This window comes from Rosa chinensis, chromosome 5, assembly GCF_002994745.2.
Source record: "Rosa chinensis cultivar Old Blush chromosome 5, RchiOBHm-V2, whole genome shotgun sequence".
NCBI lineage: Eukaryota > Viridiplantae > Streptophyta > Magnoliopsida > Rosales > Rosaceae > Rosa > Rosa chinensis.
The window spans coordinates 33,472,291-33,496,973 of record NC_037092.1 but is presented as its reverse complement, the minus strand read 5'-3'; the positions used below and the strand labels follow the sequence as shown (position 1 = coordinate 33,496,973).

The 24,683-nt window shown below is 37.5% G+C and overlaps 1 protein-coding gene across 1 annotated transcript; it reads left to right on the top strand.

The window, feature by feature from the left end:
• Positions 1-13,464: 13,464 nt before the first annotated feature.
• LOC112203665 lies at positions 13,465-13,944 on the top strand. The gene has a single exon (XM_024344593.2). It carries the CDS (start codon positions 13,465-13,467, stop codon positions 13,942-13,944), a length of 480 nt encoding a protein of 159 aa, XP_024200361.2.
• Positions 13,945-24,683: the final 10,739 nt, after the last annotated feature.

The following is a 24,683-nucleotide window of genomic DNA, read 5'->3' as shown; positions in this document are numbered from 1 at the left end:
TCAACTTAAGTGCACAACCTAGTTATGAATAAGTTCACCTATTTGCAATCCTCTTCAATTGAATTCGACCTTTGTCCAAAGCCTTTACTACTTGTGATTTAGGTTCACAAAACTATTAGGTGAATCGTTTACCTAAATCTAGCACCAATTACATGCAAATCCTATAAGTGTCGACCCAAATAAGATAAACATATAAAAGTTTTATGTCAAGCAAATTCAATCGAACAAACTCACATAAGCAACTTAGAATCACAGTTATGGAATTCAAAATATTTATTTAAACATAAGAATTGGGCTTAAACTTTGCCCTAAACATTATTGTTAACTAGAAACAAATTCATACGAAATCAAACAAGGAAATAAAAAAGATTACAAGGAAAAAGAACGAATTACACCGTGAGTGGAGATGGAGATGGAGAGCTTGATGGTTGGATCTTGAATCTTGGAAGCAAGCCTTCAAGGTGGATGATGGAGGATATGATCTTCACCGCTCCTTCTTCTTCTTCCTCTCCTTGCTTGAAAACGCAGAACTTTGCAACTAGAGAATGGAGAGAGAGAGAGCTTATGATGGAGATTTTTCTGAATGAAAGTGTGTTGTGGTGGTGTCTAAAACATCTAGCATATGGGGGTTTATATAGGGGAAGGCAATGCTTCATGAATTTAATTTCCAAGGAATTTTCTGGTTGCACCACACAGCTCCAACTAATGAATTAATGCCACGTCAGCTCTGCCATGTCACTCAACCAATCAGGAAGCTCCAAAATAACTCCATAATCTTTCCAAATATATTATTGCTGATTTTTCCAAGATTTTATCTAATTTTTCTCTTAATTTTCGGCCAAAATACTCTTGAGTGAAATTAGGAATGAATCTGGACTTGTTTTGGACCTTTTCTCCCTTAAATCTCTCCATGGCTTTATCCTTAACATTCTCCCCTTGATTTTCTCTTGATTTTCACATTAAAATTGTAGATTTTATTCTCTAATTTCAGCCAACATATCTTGAGGGAACTGAGGCATGAATCTGGACTTGTTTTGAGCCTTTTCTTGTTGCACAATCCCTTGAAACTCTCCCTTGATATTCTCAATGTAATCTCCTTGATAATTCACATTATCTCCATCATTTCCCAGGGCAAAAATCATATATAATCTCCCATAATATCTCCAAGCCATGTGGTCTCCTAGTGCCTTCAGGTTTCCTAGCCTCATCAGGATTCCTGAGTTGACTGGGATTCCTCGTCGGACCAGGAAAACTTCATTTCTTCATTTCAGCTCATTTCCTTGTCATTTATTCCAATGTACCAAGAAAATAGAAACTAAATTAAAAATGATTAAATAAAGGAAATAACTAAGCAAAATATGAGGAAATAATTATTAAAACGTCGCATAAAAATGCTCCTATCAAGGAGATGGATTCCGAATTAGCAAGGAAAAAAGCAAGGAAAAAAAAAAGTAACCCTTGCCTATAGACTAGTGTATACGAATTACAAGCAATGGAGTGGATGGCACGCATAGAAAAGCTCCAAACCGACCTGATGGGATGGGCCATATAAAACACAAACACCAAATCCCTACTTTACATACAATTTTTGCCAACCCAATTTCTCTCTTACACAAACGAAACCATGTCTCTCACCCAGAAGCTAAAGATCCCAGCGCAGCCGCCCAACCTCATCGATAAGGACAACAAGATCCTCACTCATGGTATGTTTTCTTTTATTAGAGCTAGTTCACCTGTTGAGGTCACTGGGTCAGATACTGTTCACAAAATGTCACCGAATGTTAGTTTGCAACGAAATTGACCCAGAGTGACCTTTTGTGAATAGTATCTAACCCAGTGACCTAGATGGTAGAAATGAAAGGCAAAAAGCAGTGAATAGTATTGACCCAGTGACCTTAACGGGTGAACTTGCTCTTAGAGAAATATGAGCTTTTGGTTTGGTCAGTAGTCAGTACGTAGAATTCTCGAACTACATTTAATATTTAATTGAACCACAAACAGGTACCGGCGCAAAAGACTCGAAGCTTACTAGAATGTCTCCGACGCAACAATTCGAACACTTGGTATCTCTGTCTTTGCCTCAGCCTCAAGATATGCTTTTGTGAGGAATATTATTTGGAAATTGCTAGAAATCATAGGAAAACCGGTAATAACTTTACCATTAATAAGCATGAACTTGAAGTAGTGGCTTTCTATTTGCAGTTTTTGAATAAGATTTTGAAAAGTAAAAGGGCCTCTTCTTTGCTAATATGTTTTTCTAGCTTACCTGTTATGCTGGGAACAAAGATCTGTTCCCGGAGTATTTGTATTGTTTTTCTTTGTACTTTATACATGTATCTAAATTGTTGTTTACTAATTTCTTGTAGAAGAAGAAGATGAAGAAGATGAAGAAGAGGATGAAGAAGAGAATGAAGAAGAAAAGGATGAAGACGAGGAAGAAGAACGTGACATTTGTGATGGCTCATTCCCTCTCAATTTGTTGTTCCCTCTCAAAGTCCCACTTTGCTTTCTCCTCTACAATGATACTTTGTCTCTCCTCTGCCAATATCTTCTTAACACTTATCCTTACAAACACCTCTACACTTTGCTTTCGGCATTTTGGTAGATAGCCGCCAACACCTCGTACCCTGCCAAGATACTCAGGGCTCTCTAAAGCCAAAGTAAGAACATCATCTGATCCAGAAGTTGTAATCTCTCCGTCGGACACTCTTTTCTTAAAGGTTTCCTGATATAGACATAGATATACACCATTGGATACAAGATTGTTATTTGAAAATTCAATGAACCTGATATCAAATAATCAACTCCAGTGGTAGGATTTACAATTTTTTATGCCGCCTTCTCTATCGCTGGCCCATTGAAGGTGCGTTTATCCACATTGTATCACGATCAAGTTCTTCAATACGTATGTTTTCAGACTAATATGAAAAGTTACTTGCTTCGTCAAACGGTCGCTATTGCCTAGTGGCAGGGTGAAGCTAAGTGTTGTTGGATCTATCCTCCGACGGCAACATAGTAGGAAAGCTGAGTTTATGGATATTATGCTACTTTGTAATCGAGTTACATATCGAGTTATCTTTCCGTTATGTCACCGCTATGTCAAAGCAGATGGAGTAGCCAATAGAGTACTCTTTGCTAGTTGGTGCTTGTTAGAATACATGTTTTCAGTAGAGATTCTTGATATTATTTTGGGAAATACTCTAGATGCTTATTGTTATTAGGGGTTTAGGCTTAACATCCCCCCTTTGTATTCAACAGTTTCATTAATCAAGACTTGAGGGCAGTCGCACCAGTCCTTTATTCAAAAAAAAAAAAAAAAATACATGGAGGGAAAAAAGTCAAAGAGCGATACATGACCCTATAAATTTTTTAAGTTTTCCTCTTTAGATGTTATTTAGTTTAGTCAGATAAGGACAAGGGCTAGTTTTCACAAGGTATCAGGTTCGAACCCCAACATTGTCAAAATTTGGCTTCAATTTTGGTCAAAATACTTTCTGACCAACCCACATATAGGGCGAGAGGTGGCGATAATATCGGAATTTCGGGAGAATTTCAAGAATTTCGCGAAAATTTAGAATATTTCCAGAAATATAGCAAAATTTTTGAATATTTAGAGAAATATCTGGAAATTTTGAAAATTTCTCACAATATTCTATTGGTAAGTCAAAGATATATCGAGACCTTAAAAAAAGGGAAATATCGCCGAAATTTTGGGGATATTATCGATTTTTCAGTCCTTGATGTATATTGAAAAGTAGGGTGCCCTACCCTTGATATAACCTAGCTTCATTTGTTCGATGCAAGCTGCATTATCTTCATAAATGCAAGTAGGCTCTTCAGTGGTAGAACTTAAACCACTAGTCCCTCGAATATGTGTAATGATAGTTCTTAACCATATTCACTCAGGAACCGTCTCATGTAGAGCAATGATCTCTGAGTGGTTCGAGGAGGTAGCCACAAGGGTTTGCTTTGTTGATCTCCAAGATATCGTCGTGTTCCCAATGATAAATACATAACCTTTTAATGCTCGAAGTCCGGCGGTAGCCGATCTTTCTTTTAATGAGGGTTCGGTGGGCGGACCGCTACTTTGAAGATTTGATGGCCTCCGCTAGCTGTCACACGAGAGACAGGGCGTCAGAGGGAGACCGCGTTGGGCGGTCTTCACTTCTCCGATGCCTAAGTCAGTCAACGCGTACAGGCAGCATAACAATAAATGAGTAGTAAATGCGTAATTAATGAGGAGAGAGGAGAGAACTTTTTATAGGTGAGGAGAAGGTTGATCTTCTTCTTGTTTTCGATGTGGGACTGATGTGCTTTGATTCCCAGAGTCTGGAGCTTCTGATGCTATCTTGGCACGGCGCGTGACGGCGCGTCAGCGGTGATTTGGGGGCGATCCAGGGCTCGGGTGGTAGCCCGCATGGCTGTGCCTTCGCTGGTCACTCATTTGGTGAGAGTCGGTACCTCTGGTGGTACAATGAGCATGGCTCATGACAGCTAATTATGCTTGTTCTGACACATGTAGGTACATAACCAGTTTGGGAATGACCTTTATGTGGGTCAGAGAGGTACCCAGTATTAGAAAAACCAACCAAAACATTATTTGGGGTTTCAGTGTAGTAAGTGGTGGTTTCACCATCAACATTTCCTTTAGGGATTCAGTTCCATTTACGATCCCTCTTGTCTCTCTGAAGGGAAAGAACAGTCTCAAGTTAATGGTTCCTTTTAGGTATCAAAAAATGTTCTTGATACCATTCCAGTGACGCTGCGTTGGCGCTGAGCTAAATCTGGCTAACAAGTTTACGGAGGATGCAATGTCTGGTCGAGTGCATTGGGCTAAGTACAATAATGCGCCTATTGCACTTAGATAGGGAATTTCAGCTCTCAACACCTCTTTGTCATCTTCCTTTGGACGAAATGGATCTTTCTTTGCATCCAAACTTCGACCGATCATGGGAGTGCTAGCAGGATGCTCTTTGTCCATGTTAAATCGCCTGAGCATCTTTTGGACATACATAGACTGGTGGATTAGAATTCCACAAACTCGGTGTTCTAGTTCAAGGCCTAGACAGAATCGATTTTTTCCAAGATCCTTCATCTCAAATTCCAATTTCAAGTAGCTCGCGGTTTCTCTTATTTCATCAAGAGTACTACTATTTATGTTCATGTTATTGACATATACAACTATAATTGCAAATTCGGAACTTGTTTTCTTTATGAATACACAGTCGTTCTTATATCCCTTCCCAATCAAGTAATCACTTAGACGGGTATACCACATCTGCCCGGATAGTTTCAATCAGTAAAGTGAGCATTTCAACCTAATTGCAAACGCACTCCGTGGTTTAGAGTCACTTGATTTGGGTAATGTAAGGCCATTAGGCACTTTCATATATATATATATATATATGAATCAAGATCCCCGTAGAGATATGCAGTAACCACATCCATGAGTTGCATTTCTAGTCCTTTGGAAACTACCAAGCTAACTAAGTAGCGGAACATTATAACTTTCATTACGGGAGAGTATGTCTCCTCGTAGTCAATTTCAGGGCGTTGTGAGAAACCTTGCATCACAAGATGAGCATTGTATCTCAGGACTTCATTCTTCTCATTACGGTTTCTGATAAAGACTCATTTATGTCCTACAGGCTTTACACTTGGTAGGGTTAACACTACCGACCAAATACCTATCTCTTTGCTAGAGAATCTAATTCTGCCTAGATTGCTTCTTTCCATTTAGGTTAATCTGCTCTTTGTTGACATTCTGCAACAACGCGTTGTTCGATATCATCGTACTATATGATTTCTTGAGCAACAGTGTATGCAAAACATCATCAATGTGTATGGAAGATCTTTCCATCAACTCATACGCACTTTCATAATCCATTGAGTTTTCTTTGTTCTCTGGAATCATTTCACACATCGGAACATCCTCCAGGATTAATTCATGGACATAACTAGAATCAAAGACAATCTCATGAGAGGGATTCTCTAAATTGATGATTAATGGGTCGGTTTGTGCCTTACTCGCTCGCTTCTTCCTTGGGTGAGTGTCAGTCGAACTAAGTGGTCTCCCCCTCTTCCTTTGGGGAGCCACGACCTCAACCACACCTCCACTAAGTGTGCTTGCAGCGCCTCTATCTGCAACGCCGTGCCCCTTGTTAGGGACTTCTAACCTTGCAGGCACATTTGCAGCTGGTATATGTGATCTCGTCACTTTTGCAATATCAGTAAACGCATCAGGCATTGAATCTGCTACTTTCTGAAGATTGATTATTTTTTTCACTTCACTTTCACATTGTGAAGTGAGGGGATCAAAATGAGACTGGGTGGAGACAAACCACGACAATTCCTGTCGTTCCCTTGGAAAATCCTTTTTTATTTTTTTATCTCCCCCTAACGACGGGAAGACTGTCTCATCAAAGTGACAATTCACAAATCTAGCGGTAAAGAGATCGTCTGTCAAGGGTTCCATATAGCGGATAATTGTTGGAGATTCGTATCTAACATAAATACATAATCGTCTTTGAGGACCCATTTTGGTGCGCTGTGGGGGCGCAATAGGTATATATACTGTGCAACCAAATATGCATAAGTGTGAAATGTTAGACTCATATCTAGTTACCAACTAGTACGCAGAGAATGGTTGGCTACCAGTGGGTCTGAAATGAATAAGTAAAGCTGCGTGCAATATTGCATAACCCCATGCAGATATAGGCAAGTTAGTGCGCATGACCAGTGCTCTAGCCACCATCTGTAGCCTTTTGATGGTGGCTTCTGCGACCATTTTGTATATGCATATAGGGTACATGATGCTCTACATCGATCCCGATAGACATATAATAATCATCAAATGCTTTTGATGTAAACTCTCTAGAGTTATCAAGCCTTATAGACTTGATAGGTTGATCAAGGTGGTGAGCCCTTAAACGTATAATATGTGCTAGGAGTTTTGCAAATGCAACATTTCTTGTGGACAATAATGCGACATGTAACCAGAGTGTCGAAGCATCCACCAGAACCATAAAGTACTTGAATGGTCCGCATTCTAGATGGATAGGTCCACAGATATCTCCTTGTATCCTTTGTAAGAATGGAATGTTTTGTTTTGTATCTTTAGCATAGGAAGGTTTCAATCCTATTTTTGGTAAAGAGCAGGCTTCGCAAAACGAGTGATGTGCCTTTGAAATATTCAATGAAACATAATGGGAGGGAGGTAGTGTTTCTGGTACTTCAGAAGGCAATGACTTCATTTGAGCAGTACTAGGACCGACACCTTGCAGTGTGGCGGATTTTTGTCCCATTTTATTTTTCACTCGAAAGAAGGGATGTCCATGTGAGTTTTTTAAAATACGAATCATCATGTCACGACCTGGGTGCCCTAGGCGGTCATGCCAAAGCGTATATGTGTCATTGTCCCACATTTCATTGTTGGTGACATCATAGGATTCAATAATCTGAATAGTAGTGAGGTACAATCCACTAGATTGACTCAATGGTTTCTCTAAAATGTGTTTCCTTCCACATTCATTAGAGTTAATATAAAGGTATTCGGTTTCATTCTCACAGTGTGTTTCTACATGATAACCGTTGGCACGAATATCTTTGAAACTTAACAATATTCAATTAGCTCTTGGTGCATACAGAGTCTGTGACTTTAAACATTGTGCCGTTAGGCAACAAAAATTTGGCAGTTCATCGCCCTTTTATTACTTGTGATGATCTAATCATCGTAGTCACAGAAGAATTATAGGCTATTAATTCAATGAATCATTGCCTATTCCTTAATATGGTGTGGGTAGTCCCATTATCAACTAAGCACTCAAGTTTTGCTCGATTCATTCCTACAAGTAAATTGGAGCTGGTATTATTACTTAATTCGAAAAATATATCTCATATTCGTTAGAGTATTTCTATTTTAGGTAGAATGTTAATCTTTTCATTCTAATAATTGTTTTCTCTAGATGTATTGTTTTACATCTTTATAGTGCTATTTCGAACCATGTAAATATGTGTAGTAAATAAAATTGAATAAATTCAATGCTTCAGAATAAAATCCTGAATTTATTAATAAGCCAACGATAATCAAATTAAGGTCTTTTCAGAAATCTAATTCATTAAACCATTATTGAAATAAACTTTAAGACCAAGCAATAGTCAAATTAAAAATGAGGCATTATATCTTCACAACTGTCTTTGGAAAATAAAATAAAGCAGATCAGTTCCTTATTGCTATTGAAGTCTGCAATTGTAAGGTTGATGCACTACACCAAAAATCTTATCAGACAACGGCAGAAAACCGTTGTGGGATTTGGAGACCTACCGTTGTAGAGTGAGCCGTTGTCTGATGAAAAATCAGACAACAGTGGAACACAGTTGTGTGAGAAACAATCAGACAATAGGTATGTGTTATAACTGTTGTGTGATAGCTCGGCAGATGCCAAGCACAGCTGCGTAGCAGTTGAGGCGCTGTCTTCAGACAACAGTGCCAGTTTTAAGCTGTTGTATGTTAAGCGTGTCAGACAACATTTTTTTATTTTCTCTGTTGTCTGATTGATCTTCAAACTTCAGTTCTTTGACTATATCTGTTGTGTGATTAACTTTAGGACAACAGAGTTCAATTGATTCTATTGTGTGATTAACTTTTAGGACAACAGAGTTCAATTAATTCTGTTGTCTGAGTATAAATTAGAAGACATTGATTTGTTAAAAACCGATGTGTGATATGATTGATTACAATGTGTTTTTGTCCTATTTTTGTTACCTGATCATTGTGTGATCAGAATTAGGCAAAATTAATGCTCCATTATTACCTAAATAATGGTACGTCTAGATTGTTGATCAATTGGAAAGAAAACACATTGCAAATGCTCAAATGAGTAATCAAACCTATTCCATATATCTCTTAATGTTGAAAGCATTTCCCAAAAGCTGATACAACTACGTAAAACATGCCACATATAGAGTTTGTGCAGGAACTTGGTTTCAATAGCCAACATATTGATACAAACTCTTGTCTTCCCACTATTCCAGGAACTTAGTCTGTGCAACCATGGTGTCAAACCTTTAAAGTTGAAGCGAGTGGTTTGCAATTTCTATCCAAATGTCGAGCCAAAGACACCTTAGCCAAAAAAGCCAGTCCAGAACCTATATACAAACATATAAGCTTCAGAAAGTTGAAATTCCTTTCTATCCATCAGAACACAACCTTTTGCATGCCATCCAAAAGTGCATATATCCAATTGTTATGCTTATGATTTAAATATTGAAAGTTGCAAGTCAAGTTGTCCAAATAGAAGTCATATACATCTTTGAACTGTATATTAGTCATTTGCTACACTCTTAATATGATTTGATTGATTCATTCTAATATATACCAACCAATGTTACTTGCAAACTTCGAATAGATATAGTGATCATTTATGTATGAAACATAAGTGAAATGCATGAGTACTTTAAAAACAATTAGGCAAAGTCACCACTAGTAATATAAATGTACATTCCATTCCATTATTGATTACTTGTACTGTGCTGACATGAGGGATAGGCCACAGCCTTATCAATTCATGGTGAAAAACAACAATATATGAAAATCTCTCTCTCTCTCTCACACACTCTCTCACTCTCACTCAAAGGGGCTCTCCTTCTCCCTCTCAGAAACTACTTTCTGTGATGGATATGATAAGGGGGGTGGCAGTGAGATTAACACCAGTACAAAAACCTCATTATCAAATCAGTATATCTCTAATACTACCCAAACACACTTGCAGCTACCAAGTTCTATTACATACATAACCATCTCGGCAAGACCCAAAACCCACCAGAAAAACAAAGAAAGTTAGAAAAATACTTCATTCCAAACTGAATATATGAACATGAGTAAACAAAAACTAAACCCTGCAAGTGCTAAGCACAACCATTGCTCGTACTTTCCTCAATTTAGAGGTATTGTTCATGACAAAATAAGCAAAGGCCAAAGAAAACTTTTGTTAAATTTCTATCTTATTAAAAACACATTACATTAAGCCTTAACTTCTAAATTATAGTGGCTATTTTTTCCTCATATATCTATTTCTTGCCAACCACCCAAATGTCATATAATAAACACATCTAAACTATAATCTAAATGCAGGTGCAGACTTTCTCATGGCATCCAATCATTATCATCAGTACATCCCAAATGACGCATGGTTGGTTACGTACTGTATACACTGACAACAAATCATCCCCTAAATATACTCGCTCCTTAGAATTGTAATTAATTTAAACCAATGCTAATAACAAACATCAGTCATAATACAAAGATTCATACCTGAATGAAGTCAGAACAACGAACCAATATCAAAGAAGAAAAACAGGAACACAGTGGCAGAAAAACAATCCAGGTACTTTTTCGCATAGAACCTATAGAATCAAAACAAAATAACAATCAATATTCCGTAACAAAGAAAAGATTCAAAAAATCAAAACCCATATATTAACTGAAAGCCAAAACTTTGAGATCACCCAAAATCAAAACGTCACCCTGAACCTCTTACTCTTCTAATCAATAACCGAAATCCCAAACTCAAGAACAAACAATACCCTAAAGGCTAAAACATCAAAGCCCTTATCAATTCAAAGACAACCACAACAAAAAAATCCAACGAAAACCAAAAGATCCAGCAATCCATTACAGAATACCTTATACAATACCTTCCATCGATGTTAAACCTTTCAAAATTCACACAAACAACAACCCACTACGTATCAGAATCAGAGGAAAGCAAATAGCCAATTTCAGCATTTTTGAGAAAGACAAAGATAAAGATAAAAAGAGTTACAATATATGCACAAAATACTTATAGAGATGTAATAGGATGACGATATAGAGGAGGAGGCAAACCTGCCAAGACAATGGCTCCAGCCATATATAATATATTGTCTACAACATCAAAGTTTGGCAACAGAAGGGCAATGTGACCGCGACCTGCAGCCCATAACTTGGTCTCCCTTGTCCACTGGAAAGTTAATGAACTTATGTTAATTCACTGTCTTGCAGAAACAAATGGAACCTAAGCTTCCATCCCAACTCTATGAGTATGAAAAAAGGAGTGAATTCCAGGAGTAAAATAAACTGACAATTTATTTTCTTGGATAATAACAAAGGTTATCAGTGAAAAAAATAAATCAGTAATTTTTGAGAAATTAAAAAAAATCTCAATAAATTAAGCATAGACAACAAACTGCACTGATAACTTCAGTCTAAGCTGCTTACTATGTTGGGATTAAACAGGAGAAATAGGAGAAATCATTTGACACAGTGAAAACTTTGGAAGAGAAAATTATACTTCACTAAGCTATTCACACTCTCGCAGCTAACTAATGAAAGGCAAGTATATTGAAACAACTAATTTACTTTAAATTAAATAAGAACACAGAGTTGCACCGATATTAATGTACAAATGACATGAGAGAATTTAATGATGCACATTATTATAACAAAAGAATGTTGCCATGTGAAGAAAAGATTATAACAAAAGATATCAAGGATAAATAAATAACATATAATAAAGGTTCTAAATTGGTCATAGATAGAAGTATAAGAAATTAATATAGATAGAAGGACTGGTACGAGTAATCAAGTACTCCTAGAAGCCACAAGTCACCAAAAGAGATTATATGATTTAAGACTATGTTTAGGCAATGATGTGAACATTGACATAACTCTCAGAGGACATATATAACAACCACAATGCAATGAGAAAACTGACAGCTGCAGCAACCATCCTCACACTACTAAATTACCAATCCATTCAGAATTCTCATGTACCTCAATAACAGCTTTAGTGCGAAAACTAATAGGCTAAGAACTGATTAAGCGTTTTACCTTTCTCTAGTCTACAAAATCAATGAGCTCATTATCCATTGTTTCTTTTGTAGCTATGTATAGTATCTTCTCCTTTTCTGCTTGAGTTGGCCTTTGAAGATGAAATACTCTATCCATGCGACCAGGCCGCTTTAAGGCATCATCAATTTGCTTGAGATTTCCAATAGTAGCCATCAATACAACCCCATCTTGTTTCTGAAACCTGCAAAAAGTGTAAAATTAATCGAGAAACAGAAACACGCAGATCATGCCCTGTTGAGTAACATAGTTTGATTTAAAGATTATTAGCTACACAAACATAGTAGAGCACATGAAGGAACATAAAGAAGCTGCAAACTTAAAAGACTTACAAAAATAAAAACATGAACTTTTAAACCTCTGGGTATGTTATGTAACTTTTAGCTAAAATCACTTCACATTATTTGCTAAAGAATTTATTCAAGGTTGTTAGTCCAATGAATGAAACAAGAGATGAAAGTTACCCATCAAGTTCCATAAGCAGTTGATTGATAAAAGCATCATGATCCTGATTTAGGTTGGCTGGCTGAAAACTCTATTTCTATTCAATTACAAACAGTCATTTTGACATAAAGCAAACATTCGAAGATTTGTAGCAAAGTCATTCATCCTTTTAATGTCAGCAACCTGATTCATTACCAATTCATAAAGCATTGATTCTCATTCATCCTCTTACTCGTCACTACTTCAATCTCAACTTAACAATTAAACTCATATATAAACTTGTCCATAAACACACATTTAGACATGCACTTAACAACAATCAAAAGATCATGACGTACATGCTTAATTCACATTGCTAAAGACTCAGGAAACTGAACTCACACATATGCACTAAAAAACCAACTAGATCCTACTACAACCAAATAACAGAGAATGACCTTAGAGTTTAAAATTACACATATCCTGCTGCTTATAATCAAAACAGAGTTCAAGGTCCTTACCAATTTCCGATTTCAAACTAATCCAGCAACTTTCCATTCTCCAACTTTTATTAACCAGATTCCTCAAGCCTCAACTGCTCCAAACTAAAAAGCAAGTAATTAGGGTTTTCCCAATCCAAATCAAAGCAGAGACCTCAATCAACAAGGGGGGTGGAGGAGGGGTGATGAAAGCAGGCTTACCGGACAAAAAGAATAAATTCATGGCGTCCACGATGGCGCGGCAGCTTCCCCAATGACCAAATCCATTTTAACCAGAAAATCAATCAAACCTAAAACACAATCGATTTCAAAAACATGAAAATTTGAGGCAAGAGAAGTACCAGTTAACGAAACCCGTCCTTGCCCACCACCGTGAACTTCACATCACCATAAACTAGCTGAAACGACACCAATTCAAGGAGCTTGTGGACTTTCTGGTGGATTCCGACCAGAGATCGAACTTGGAATACCCTTGTTGCTCGTTAGACATCATCTCGTATAAGGTCTCGTATAAGATCATCACCCAACTCTTCTTCGTTTGATACGGCGGCGTCGGAGTTCGAGTTCTCAGCTCGATTTGGGTCGAATGGATCTACTGCGACCGGGCCGATGAGCTCGGCAGATGAGCTGTTCTTGAATGGAAAGATCTGGCCCATGAAGCTCTCCACCCACCTGGAAAAGCCCCAGGCACCGTTGCAAGCTGTCAACGAGGAAGATGGAGATGATCTATTCGAGTTCGGGCCGTTGAGAGGCAGAGATATGAGGATGAGGGACAAGTCTCTGCGGCGGAGAACGAGATCCATGTCTCCGATGAGAAACATGCCTTTTGGTAATAATGACTGTTGCTTTGCGAAAGATCTGAAGGAGGGTGATTTGGGGAAGAAGAAGAAGAAATCGGAGAATGGTGAGGAGGAAGAAGTTGGGAGCTTGGAGACTACTCCTTCGGTTACGGCTTCGTCTTCAAGATCATCCTCACCTGGAAGAAACTCGAAAAGATGGGTCTTTCTGAAAGATTTTCTCCACAGGAGTAAAAGTGAAAGGAGGAGTAACAACAAATTCTGGGCCACAATCTCATTCTCAAGTAGTGGTAAGGAGAAGCAAATAGAGGCAAGTGTTGGGGGAGAAAATAGGTAGAAAATTGGCTCGTCCGAGACAAGTCGCGGTAGAAAATAGAGGCAGCATAGGGGGAAATAGGGTTTGGAGTTGGGGGAGAAATTGGGGGAGTGGAGCTTGGAAAGAAAGAAGATAGAAGAGAGAGGTGGGGAATCCTAACTACTTCCTCTCATTCATCCTCCTCTTCTCACTAACTACTTCTTTGGTTCTTTTTAGAGGCAAGAATTGTGTAGGAGTGCAGTGGAGTATGAGGGGGGTCGCGAATAAGTTGGAGAGAGCGAGTTAGGGTTTCGACGGTTGAAGAAATTTTGGGGTCGGGAGTTGAGGGGTTGATGATTAGGGATCAGGGATGTAGGTTTCAGTGGAGTCAGACACGGAGGTTGGTTGTAAATGAAGATCAAGGTACTTGTCTTTCGGGGAGAGAAGAAGATAGATGAAAAGAAATTGTGCTTTGATGGTGTTCTGTCTGGCCGTCTGGGTGTTGGAAAAAAATGAAGTGGGAGACAAAAGTCATTAGCCTTAGCCAATTAAGTTGTCAAACGCACCGGCTGCTGGGCTATTTTTATTTTGTGTTCATGTATCAGACAACACATAATGAAGTTATGTTGTCTGATTCCGCACACATTAAATTTGAGTTATGGCAGCAAGGAGGGAAAATTCCCTCTTTGTGTAAGCAAAATTCAGTTTGGGAGCAGGGGAATGGAGACGCATCAAAACATCTAATATATCTTCCTTGATCATACAACATAAAAACAAAAACTGTTGTATGAAAATTTGCAAACTACACTCATACAACAGATATAACTATTCTGTTGTACAATGAAGTACCAATTTGGAGCCAAATTTGGGTCGATCTAGGAGGGAAATCTGCTGCTATTTTTTTATTTATTCACACAACATATTATTCTTGTAACAGTTGTGCAATGACATTCTAAACAAAAACTTCAGAATTTTAACCACCTTATACAACGCAAGTTTAGTAAACATGTTGTGTGATTCACTTTTCTTCATCACACAACACTTTTTTTTTTTTGTGCAAAAAGTGTTGTGTTAACGTTTTTGGTGTAGTGATGTCTGGGTTATGGCCTTCTTCTTCCATATAGTGAGCATCTTGTTCTTTAGACTCCCTATACCTCTTGTAAGTGGCTGCTACTCTGTTGCTTGCTTGGCAGTTTTTGTACCAATGCCTAATAACTCCACACATATAGCATGGTTCATTGCCAACTCCTTCCTTTTTAACTGAAGGGTTTTTAGGTGCCTTTTGCACCTTGTTTCCTTGACCACTAGGGCCAACACTACCATCTCTGCTCCATACATTGGGAGGGCCTCCACGGCCCATACCACGACCCCCATGTCCCTTTCCACGTGGTGCATTGTTACCACGTGGGTAGGGATCAACATGTCCAACCCCCTTTGCATTAGGGTTCTTTCCACCTTTCACTTTGCCATAATTAGCCTTGTGAATTTATCCCAATAAGCCTGGCATTGTTGCTCAAAAGAACCTCATTATGCCTCTCAGCCACTTGCAGCAGGTTGATCAGCTTATTGAAGGTTGTGATTCTTTTGTTGTTATACTCCAGCCTATACTAGTTCGCTAGTATAAGTGTTGAAGTAGGAAATATAGAAAGTCTTCTCGATCATATCATTTTTTGTGAGTTCCCTTCCACATAAATTGAGACATGCATTTAGGCGGAACATGTCCTTGTTGAAGTCATTGACCCTTTTGTAGTCAAGCAAGTGGATTTCATTCCACTGAACGGTCAGTTCTGGGAGCAAAGTGTCATGAATGTTCCCAAAACGTCCCTTAAGGTCATCCCACGGTTCTTTGGGTGTCTTCAACTGAAGGTACTCCCAGCATAGGCTAGGATCAATATGTCGCCTTAGAAACATTAAGGCACTTGCTTTCACCTTATTAGACGGTGCATCATTTTTGGGGTCGGTAATGGTTGCAGTGTAGTCTTTTACCACAAAAGTGGTTTCCACATCAGAAATCCAATGATAGTACTCAAGTCCTTCTGAGTCCAAAATGTCAAATTCTAGTCAAGTTGGATCAGCCATCTACATAAACAGGAAAGAAGATATAAATTGCGCAGTCATAAAGACATCCACGTGAATTATTTTTCAAGAATATGAATTAGACTTCAATGCCAAGATTCGTAATGGTCACATTTTTCGATGCTATGTGAAAATGCTTTATCAGGGTAAGTATGTATTTATAATGCGCATGAATTTTCATTATCATGACAAAACGCCATTTATATGTAGCATTCTAAATAAGGAATAACCATAGCAAGTTTAATAATGAATAAAACATAGCATATAAAGGCATGCACAGGAACAATTGTAGAAGGTAGTAACAATTATAATATAAATTAAGGCACGCACAGGAAAAATTATATAAGTGTAAATAAAACAAAACATGCTCAAAATTTCATAAATAATATGTAACAAAAAATATATGGCATGCTCAAAATAAAATATAAACAATAGGATAATTAAAACATGCTTAAACATAATTATGTAAAATTCACAAGGCATGCTGATTCCACAATTTACCGGAGTATGAAATTAAATAAATAAAAGAGAACATACTTAGTTTCGAGAAAATAAAACGATCCTAATGCGTAAGCATGTTGATGCAAGCGTGCGTTTTTTTTTTTTTTTTTTCTGCCAACAAGTGGGCCGCATCCCCCTTTTTTTCTTTTCTTTTGTCTCTGGCCCGCGCTCTTTTCTTTCTTTTCCTTCTTCTTCGCGTTTTCTTCTTCCTTTTGGTTCTTTGTTCCTTCATATTAGAGTGGACACCGCGCTAGCGAGTAGGCTAGATCGAAGGCACATAATGTGTTTTTCCTCTAACATTGGATAATTGTTTTTATCGGAAGAAAATAATTGATATCGTTAGAATCAATAGTCGGAATAAGCTAGAGTTGACATACGCTTAAACAATAAATCTTAAAAGAAAATCCGGATAAATGTATCTAAACCAATACTATTCATTATGATCTCAAGGGATGCTCGCTTTTAATCAACCCTAATTCAACAAGAAAAATCCTCACTCTCTAAAGAAAAATCAATCATCTAGTGCTCACTTGCCAGCACGCATTTGTTGTACAATTAAAAGCTACAAACATCTCAGAAAGCTTGTAGAAGCAATTACTACTAAAAAATGCTTATCATTTACCCAAAAAAGAAAAAAGAAAAAACCCATTGATTGATAGATGAGGGTGGCAAAACACCCTCCTTGAAATCTCCGATAACAGGCCCAAATAACCCAAACATGAAGTCCTAAGCCCAAGCCTAAGCAAAGAAAAAGAAAAAACATGGCTAGCAGAATTATGAGGACCATGCATCATTTGCAACAGTATCACCGCCGCTATCTCCAGTGGTTGTCCATTAGAATGCATGTTCGCCAATCCGATCTGCGGCACCCAGAGACTAGCCTCACTCGAGTATGATACCTACCTCCCCGACACCGTCTCGATCGGCACAACTAAACCACACTGCACCTGATAGAGATCTTCTTCTCGAACCACGAGTAAAGCTGGCGACACTGGCACTGTCGGCGAAACCAAATATATCTTCCCTAACAAAGCAGTCACCCAAAGCCGGACTATCCTACCTCGATTAAACCATATTTAACACGATTCGCGTCTTACCAGGTCCACCAATCCACCGGCGATGCATGCAAGCACCATAACTAGGCTAGAGGATCACTGAATCGCATCAGAGGCGTTGAACCTCTCTGTGATCGACAAACCCTAGGGTGCTGCTTTTTTCAGGTACAAATTGTGTTAATCGGCTTTGAAAGTACTAGAATGACCTAGAGGGGGGGTGAATAGGCAATACTCTAGGATGTTCGTACAAAACCGAAACTAATCTCAAGGATTGTAATAAGATTGCTATCCCAAGACAATGAGAAATTGAACAAGCAGAAATCAACGTATCAAGCAAACACACAGATAAGAACCAAACAAAAACACAGGAGATGTTTGCGCAGTAAAAATCCTCAAAGTGAGGTAAACAACTGCGTGGCCTTAACTCTCGAAGGCCAAGTGCTCAAGCACACACTATGTGATAGTTAGTCAAATTACAAAGTAGACTTACAACCTCTCGGATAACTCTGGACTCGGTTACCTCTAGCTATACGCATTCTAGCCGGTTGAACTACTTCACCTTAATTTGCTTACTGCCCTTAGTTGTGCTTCACACGTCTCAACTCGTCAATCTTCAAATCTTGATTGTGCTTGAAACCTAACTGAACTCGTAGGACTTCCAAGACATAAGAATGATATGGATGATGTATGAATTCTTGACTCACTAATTCACTTAGACATGGAACAAATGAATTAATGAGCAAAAACCCGCTTTGCCTTTTGGAACCAATAAGAACCCTTTTTAATTATGCAAAAGCTAGCGCACATGAAACCTAATGCAAACCTATATATGCACCAAGAGCAGACTCCCCCTAAAACAATTAGGGTGTGATAATGACTAATTAAAGAAGATTGATATCTAATAGGAATCTAATTTCCTAAAAGATAACAAAACGATTTTTATCCTAGATAAAATAGATACATGCTTTAATCAGAGAACGATTAAATCAGTGACTTATAAACTGAAATAAAAACTTGATGACTTTCCCTTAACACATGCCACATAGACAACGTACACAGAGGGAATACTAAACAGACGACCTTAGGATTGAAGCATAGCTAACAATCCTGGAACTCAACCATGCACAATGTAATGAATGAACCTTACCACAAACTTCCATACGAATCAGTAGGATCTTGTCTTGCGTTACATGCCTTGAACTTTAATTCCAATTATTAAGATCATTCTTTTCACACACTCTCTTAAGCTAGAACTCTCTAGTATTGTACAAAGGGAATGCCAACATACAAGTTCATATACTAACAGGCTTCTTCCTCTAAGGCAGCAGTTATCAATTATAAGGACACTTAAAGCCACAATATTGGACTCAACTACCATGGGATTCGTTTTTTTATATGCTGATCCACTGACCAGCTTTTATACATGGCATTACTCCACTGCTTGTTAATATATTTCACAAATTTTCTTGAATTTATACTATTTTTCTACATGAGAGATTGTTCTTTTTTACGTAAATACTCCTTAAATCAGGCTTGCTCGACAATCTCTTAAAACTACGAGGGACAAATGCATCTCAACCACACGTAATGAATTAAAAAGCTAAAATTATAACAACTTAAAACTGCGCACCTGTTTTTAACCGTCAGAATCACTTATTCCTCACGGTCCCTTAAGTGAGCAGACATCCATCTTAAATGTTAGAGAATATTTTAATTTATCAATTTCTCGATTAAGACTAAAAATATCAAATTATAAATAGCAAGGAAATAAAAATAAATAATTAATAATATGCATGACTAACCACTTCTTTTAGATAAGTAATTCTATGGATTAATTTCAGTTTACTCCCCTGAGGTTTGGGGGTGTCATCATTTCACCCCATGTACTTTCAATTTTGAATTTTTACCCCCTAAACTTTCCAATTTCAATAAGCCGTGTCCAATTTCTACTATTCCGTCTAAATTGGACGTTAAGTTTGACTTTTGAGGGCTAAAATGGTCATTTCAACATAAAAAATTAAAAAAAATTAAAAAATAAAAATAAATTTCTGTTTTTTAGTTGTTTTTTTCTTTTTTTTTTATACTTTTTATTATTATTATTTTGTCTTCAACCTATACACCACAAGTTATAATAGGTTTATAAAAACAAAAAAATACTCTAGGTGGTTGAAAGCCGCTTGCTGGTCTACGATATTTGTGATATATCTCTGATAAAGTAAAGAATTTTAGGATATATCCCCAATAAAGTGAAGAAATATTTGTAAAAAATAATTTTACACTTTATCTGTAAATAAATATCTGTATATCCCCAATAAAGTGAAGAAATATCGGTGTAAAATCATTTTTTGTCTATGATATTTGTGATATATCTCCAATAAATTGAAGAATTTTATGATATATCCCCAATAAAGTGAAGAAATATATGTAAAAAATGATTTTACACTTTATCTGTATATCCCCAATAAAGTGAATAAATATTTGTGTAAAATCATTTTTTACAGATATTTATTTACAGATAAAGTGTAAAATTATTTTTTACAGATATTTTTTCACTTTATTAGGGATATATCCTAAATTCTTCACTTTATTGGAGATATGTCACAAATATCATAGACCAACTAGCGGCTTTCAACTACCTAGAGTATTTTTTTGTTTTTATAAACCTATTATAACTTGTGGTGTATAGGTTGAAGACAAAATAAAATAAATAAAACGAAGAAACGAAAAAAAAAATTAAAAAAAAAAAAAAAAGAAACAGAAAAAAAAAAACTAAAAAACAGAATTTTTTTAAAAATTTTTTTATGTTGAAATGACCATTTTAGCCCTCAAAAGTCAAACTTAACGTCCAATTTGGACGGAATAGTAGAAATTGGACACCGCTGAATGAAATTGGAAAGTTTAGGGGGTAAAAATTCAAAATTGAAAGTATAGGGGGTGAAATGATGACACCCCCAAACCTCAGGGGGGTAAACTGAAATTAATCATAATTCTATTCACACACTTATGTGTGATATTTTAAATTTAAGATTGAAAATCTTTTCGAGGGCCGGATTTTTTTTTTTTTTTTGGAATAAAATTATTGATAGCATTAAAATTAACTTCTGAAATAAGGTAGACTCTACATACGCTTAAACAAAAAATCCTGCAAGAAAATCTGGAGAAACCTATCGAAGAAAATACCATTCATTATGGTCTAAACGGGTGCCCGCTTTTGATCAAACCTAATTCAGCAAGAAAAAACCTCGCTCTCTAAAGAAAAATCAATCATCTAGTTCTCACTTGCCAGCACGCATTTGTTGTATAAATCAAGACTATAAACATCTCAGAAAGCTTATGGAAGCCATTACTACGAAAAAGTGCTTGTCATTTACCAAAAAAAAAAACCACTGAGTGATAGATGTGGTGGCAAAACACCCTTCTTGAAATCCGAGAGAACATGCCCAAATAACCCAAACTCGAAGCTCCAAGCCCAAGTCCAACCAAAAGCAAAATGATGAGGACCAAGAATCATTTGCAACAGTATCACTGCCGCTATCTCCAGTGGCTATCCATTCAAATGCATCTTCGCCAACACGATTTGTGGAACCTCGAGTATGCTACTTGCCTCCCCGATACCTCCTTAACACAACTACCCTCCGATCAGTAGTGCAACCGCCACACTGCACTTGATTGAGATGTTTTTCTCAAACAACGAGCAAAGTTGGCGAATCTGGCACTGTCGTCGAAACCAAATATATCTTCCATAACAAAGTAGTTACCCAAAGCCAAACTATCCTACCTTGATCTAACCAGATTTGATGAGATTCACGTCTTACGAGGTCCAAGACATCAGCAGGCTTGAGGTCCATCGAATTCCACCAGATACGCCGAACCTCTCTGTGATCGACAAACCCTGGGGCGCCGTTTTTTTTTTTTTTTTTTTTTTTTTTTTTCAGGGCCAGATTGTGTTAATCAATCTTAGACAACATCAATGTAATAACTGTTGTGAATGGATTGATTTAAACAACATCAGAAAAACAACCATTGTCTGATTTATAATTGCACAACAGCAATGTAACAATTGTTATCTGATTCCGAAAATTAGGACAAATAGAATAATTTTTGTTGTTGTCCCAAAGTATCAGACGACAGTTAAAAATTCTATAGTTGTTGGAAGCATGTCGTCTGAAACTATTATTGGCATAGTGTCATTCACAGAGAGAGAGAGAGAGAGAGTAATTAGAATTTCAGAATCCTATTTCAATTGTAATTATTATTATTATTTTTTTAAATAGGGTCAGTACGGCTGCCCTCAAGCCTTGACCATTAATGAAACCTCAGAATACATGGGGGGGGACATGATACCTAAACCCCAGATTACAATAAGCATGAAGAGAACAGCCCGAGATCATAACGAGAGTCTCTACAGAAAATATGTATTCTAACGAGCACCAATTGTAATTATTTTTGAATCATAACGATTTGTTAAGCTATTATTCGATTGGAATCGTTCTTTTACATCTTCGCTTCAACTAAACAGATAGATCTCTCTATCTTTATCTCTGAAATTTGGGAATTGAATCATTTCAATTGCACATTTTGGGCTTTAACATTTGTGATATTGGCATACTGGTCATTCACAGAGAGAGAGAGAGAGAGAGATTGATTGATTAATTAGAATTTCAGAATCCTAGCTAGTTCGATTGTTATTATTTTTGAATTATAACGATTTGTTAAGCTATTATTAAATTGGAATCGTTCTTTTACATGTTCGCTTCAGCTAAAGAGATAGATCTCTCTATCTTTATCTCTGAGAAATTTGGGAATCAAATCATTTCAATTGCACATCTTGGGCTTTAACATCTGTGATTATTCTTGTGAGTTAAGGTCGCCATCCATCGAATCTTCAGTCACCGTCTCATGGAGAAGTTGACACAAAATTTAAGGTAATTGTGTTCTAATTTAGCTTGTATACGATATATATTGACAGTAAACTCAACTCCTGACATACACAAAATTTAAGGTAATTGTGTTCTAATTTAGCTTGTATATGATATATATTGACAGTAAACTCAACTCCTGACATAATTATATACATGCTGCATAGTAATTATAAATGATGAATTCCATTTATGCAATATAAACTCAATCTTTTATGGAGTACGATTTTGTGGATTGTTTGTTATTGAAAGTCACAAATAAATGTGAATTTGTTTTTTTATTGAGATGCTCACTTCACTTTATGGTGGATTTCTCTCAGTCTCGATCCTTCTTGATCTCTCTCTACGTGGAGCAAGCAATCAGAGCCACGTGGAAACCAACCAAACCAACCAGAATGAAAAAAGCAATGGCAAACTGTAATTCAGAACAAAAAAAAAGGGCAAAAGCGTCCGTTTACTGTTCACTAAAATCAACAACAGGGCTTTCAGCTTCAGATGTATGTATAATAATGTATAATGGTGACTTTCAAAGCACACCAATACATTCTCATTTTTGGGCCATTAACCTATTTAATATTAACAAACACAAGTATTGGAAACAATTGTGGAGTGCTGCCACCATTCCTGCAAAAGTGGAGAAAAAATGGTATCCATAGGCTATATTTGTGGTAGTGTGTTAACAACAGAATTTTGAGAAAATATGTCTTAGCACATCAATAGCAATATCTAGTTGCTACTGATTGTCACTAACAATCTTTTTTTAGGAATGAAAAATATTCCTAGTGTTGTTGAAGATGCAACTATTCATTTTCTACCAAGTGCTAATAGCAATTTTTATTTGTTACTACATATCAAAGTAATCTTCTTTTGCACTAAAAGATGTTCTTGTTGTGTTAGTGATGATGTAAATATATATATATTTTTTTTTATCAAGAAGAACTTCATTAATAATGAACTGCTTACAACGAGTTTTAGGCAATATCTCTTAGAAAGAAATGGCCACTAGACTTCACACTGGAACTCTAAAATGACTGACTCAAGTTGCCAAGAAGACCCCGACTCTAGACATGCACTACAACTATATAACAAAGACAACAAACGCAAGAGCAACTCACTTGTGTCAACACTAACGCATCACCCAGAGTCCACCTGACCAGCTTTTGATCGACCAAGCCAACACTCATTGTGACTTAAACCCGACCAAAAAAATTACCAAACATTCAGACCTGGGACTAAATTAAAACCAACATCGTCGCCACCATATTGTCAACCCACAAATGCTCCAAATCGCCATTGCTCCAACCCAAACCCATATAGGCACAACCCACTAGAAGGTCAATAATGCTCGTCTATGGCACAACCAGACTTTTTAGCTGACCCAAAACCAGATAGGAACGACCCACTGGAAGGCCGAAGCGAAGATTGTCTCTACCACATCCTGTAGTACATACGACCCAACAGCTAAAACCTAACACAACTGGAATGACAACTAATACCACAAACCAAACCTTGGTCGTGGCTAATTACCAACAAAACAAAAACCAAAATAAAAAAACAAAAAAACCAAACCCTAAAAGAAAACAGAAACAAGAGTAACCAAAAAGCCCATTCCTGGCCCAACGCTTTGACCCAAGAGAGAGGACAACCCCAGGAAGCCAGCCAAGCCTCACACCGCCACAGCCTCCGTCGCCCGACGACTCCCTACACCACCCCACCGCATTCGCCGGACCGCCGACTTGAACCTACTGCCATTCTGACGAGCCATGAAGAAGCGCCTCCCCAATCAAACGAACCCAATCCCAGGGCGGATCCATGAGTTTCAACCCAGAATGGATTGATCTGAGTGGCACAACGCCATGCCCCAAGAACACGCCACCACCGGCCAACCTCCGATCGGCACTACAACACGTCACCACGAGCATGTCACCGCCAACCCTCCAATCCCGCGACACCGAGCTAGTCCACCGCTGAAGCCGTCGAGGGGGAAACCAAGCCTGATGACTACTATGATCTCAAACTCCCACTTTGCACCAACTACTACCGCAACCCACACAGTGGAAACTAAGGCCCGTCCGACGACGGCGCAAGGGCTTACCGCTGGACAGGAAAGGAACTCGAGAGAGAGAGAGAGAGGGTTTTAGTGAATCGAAAGTTAAGAAAGAATCTTGCTAATTGGGAGCTGCATGATGATGTAACTAGTTAAGTGCTATACAAAAATAAATGAAACGCT

Coding starts and splice junctions, on each gene's coding strand:
- LOC112203665 (XM_024344593.2), top strand. CDS start 13,465: ATGAAGCTCTCCACCCACCTGGAAAAGCCCCAGGCACCGTTGCAAGCT.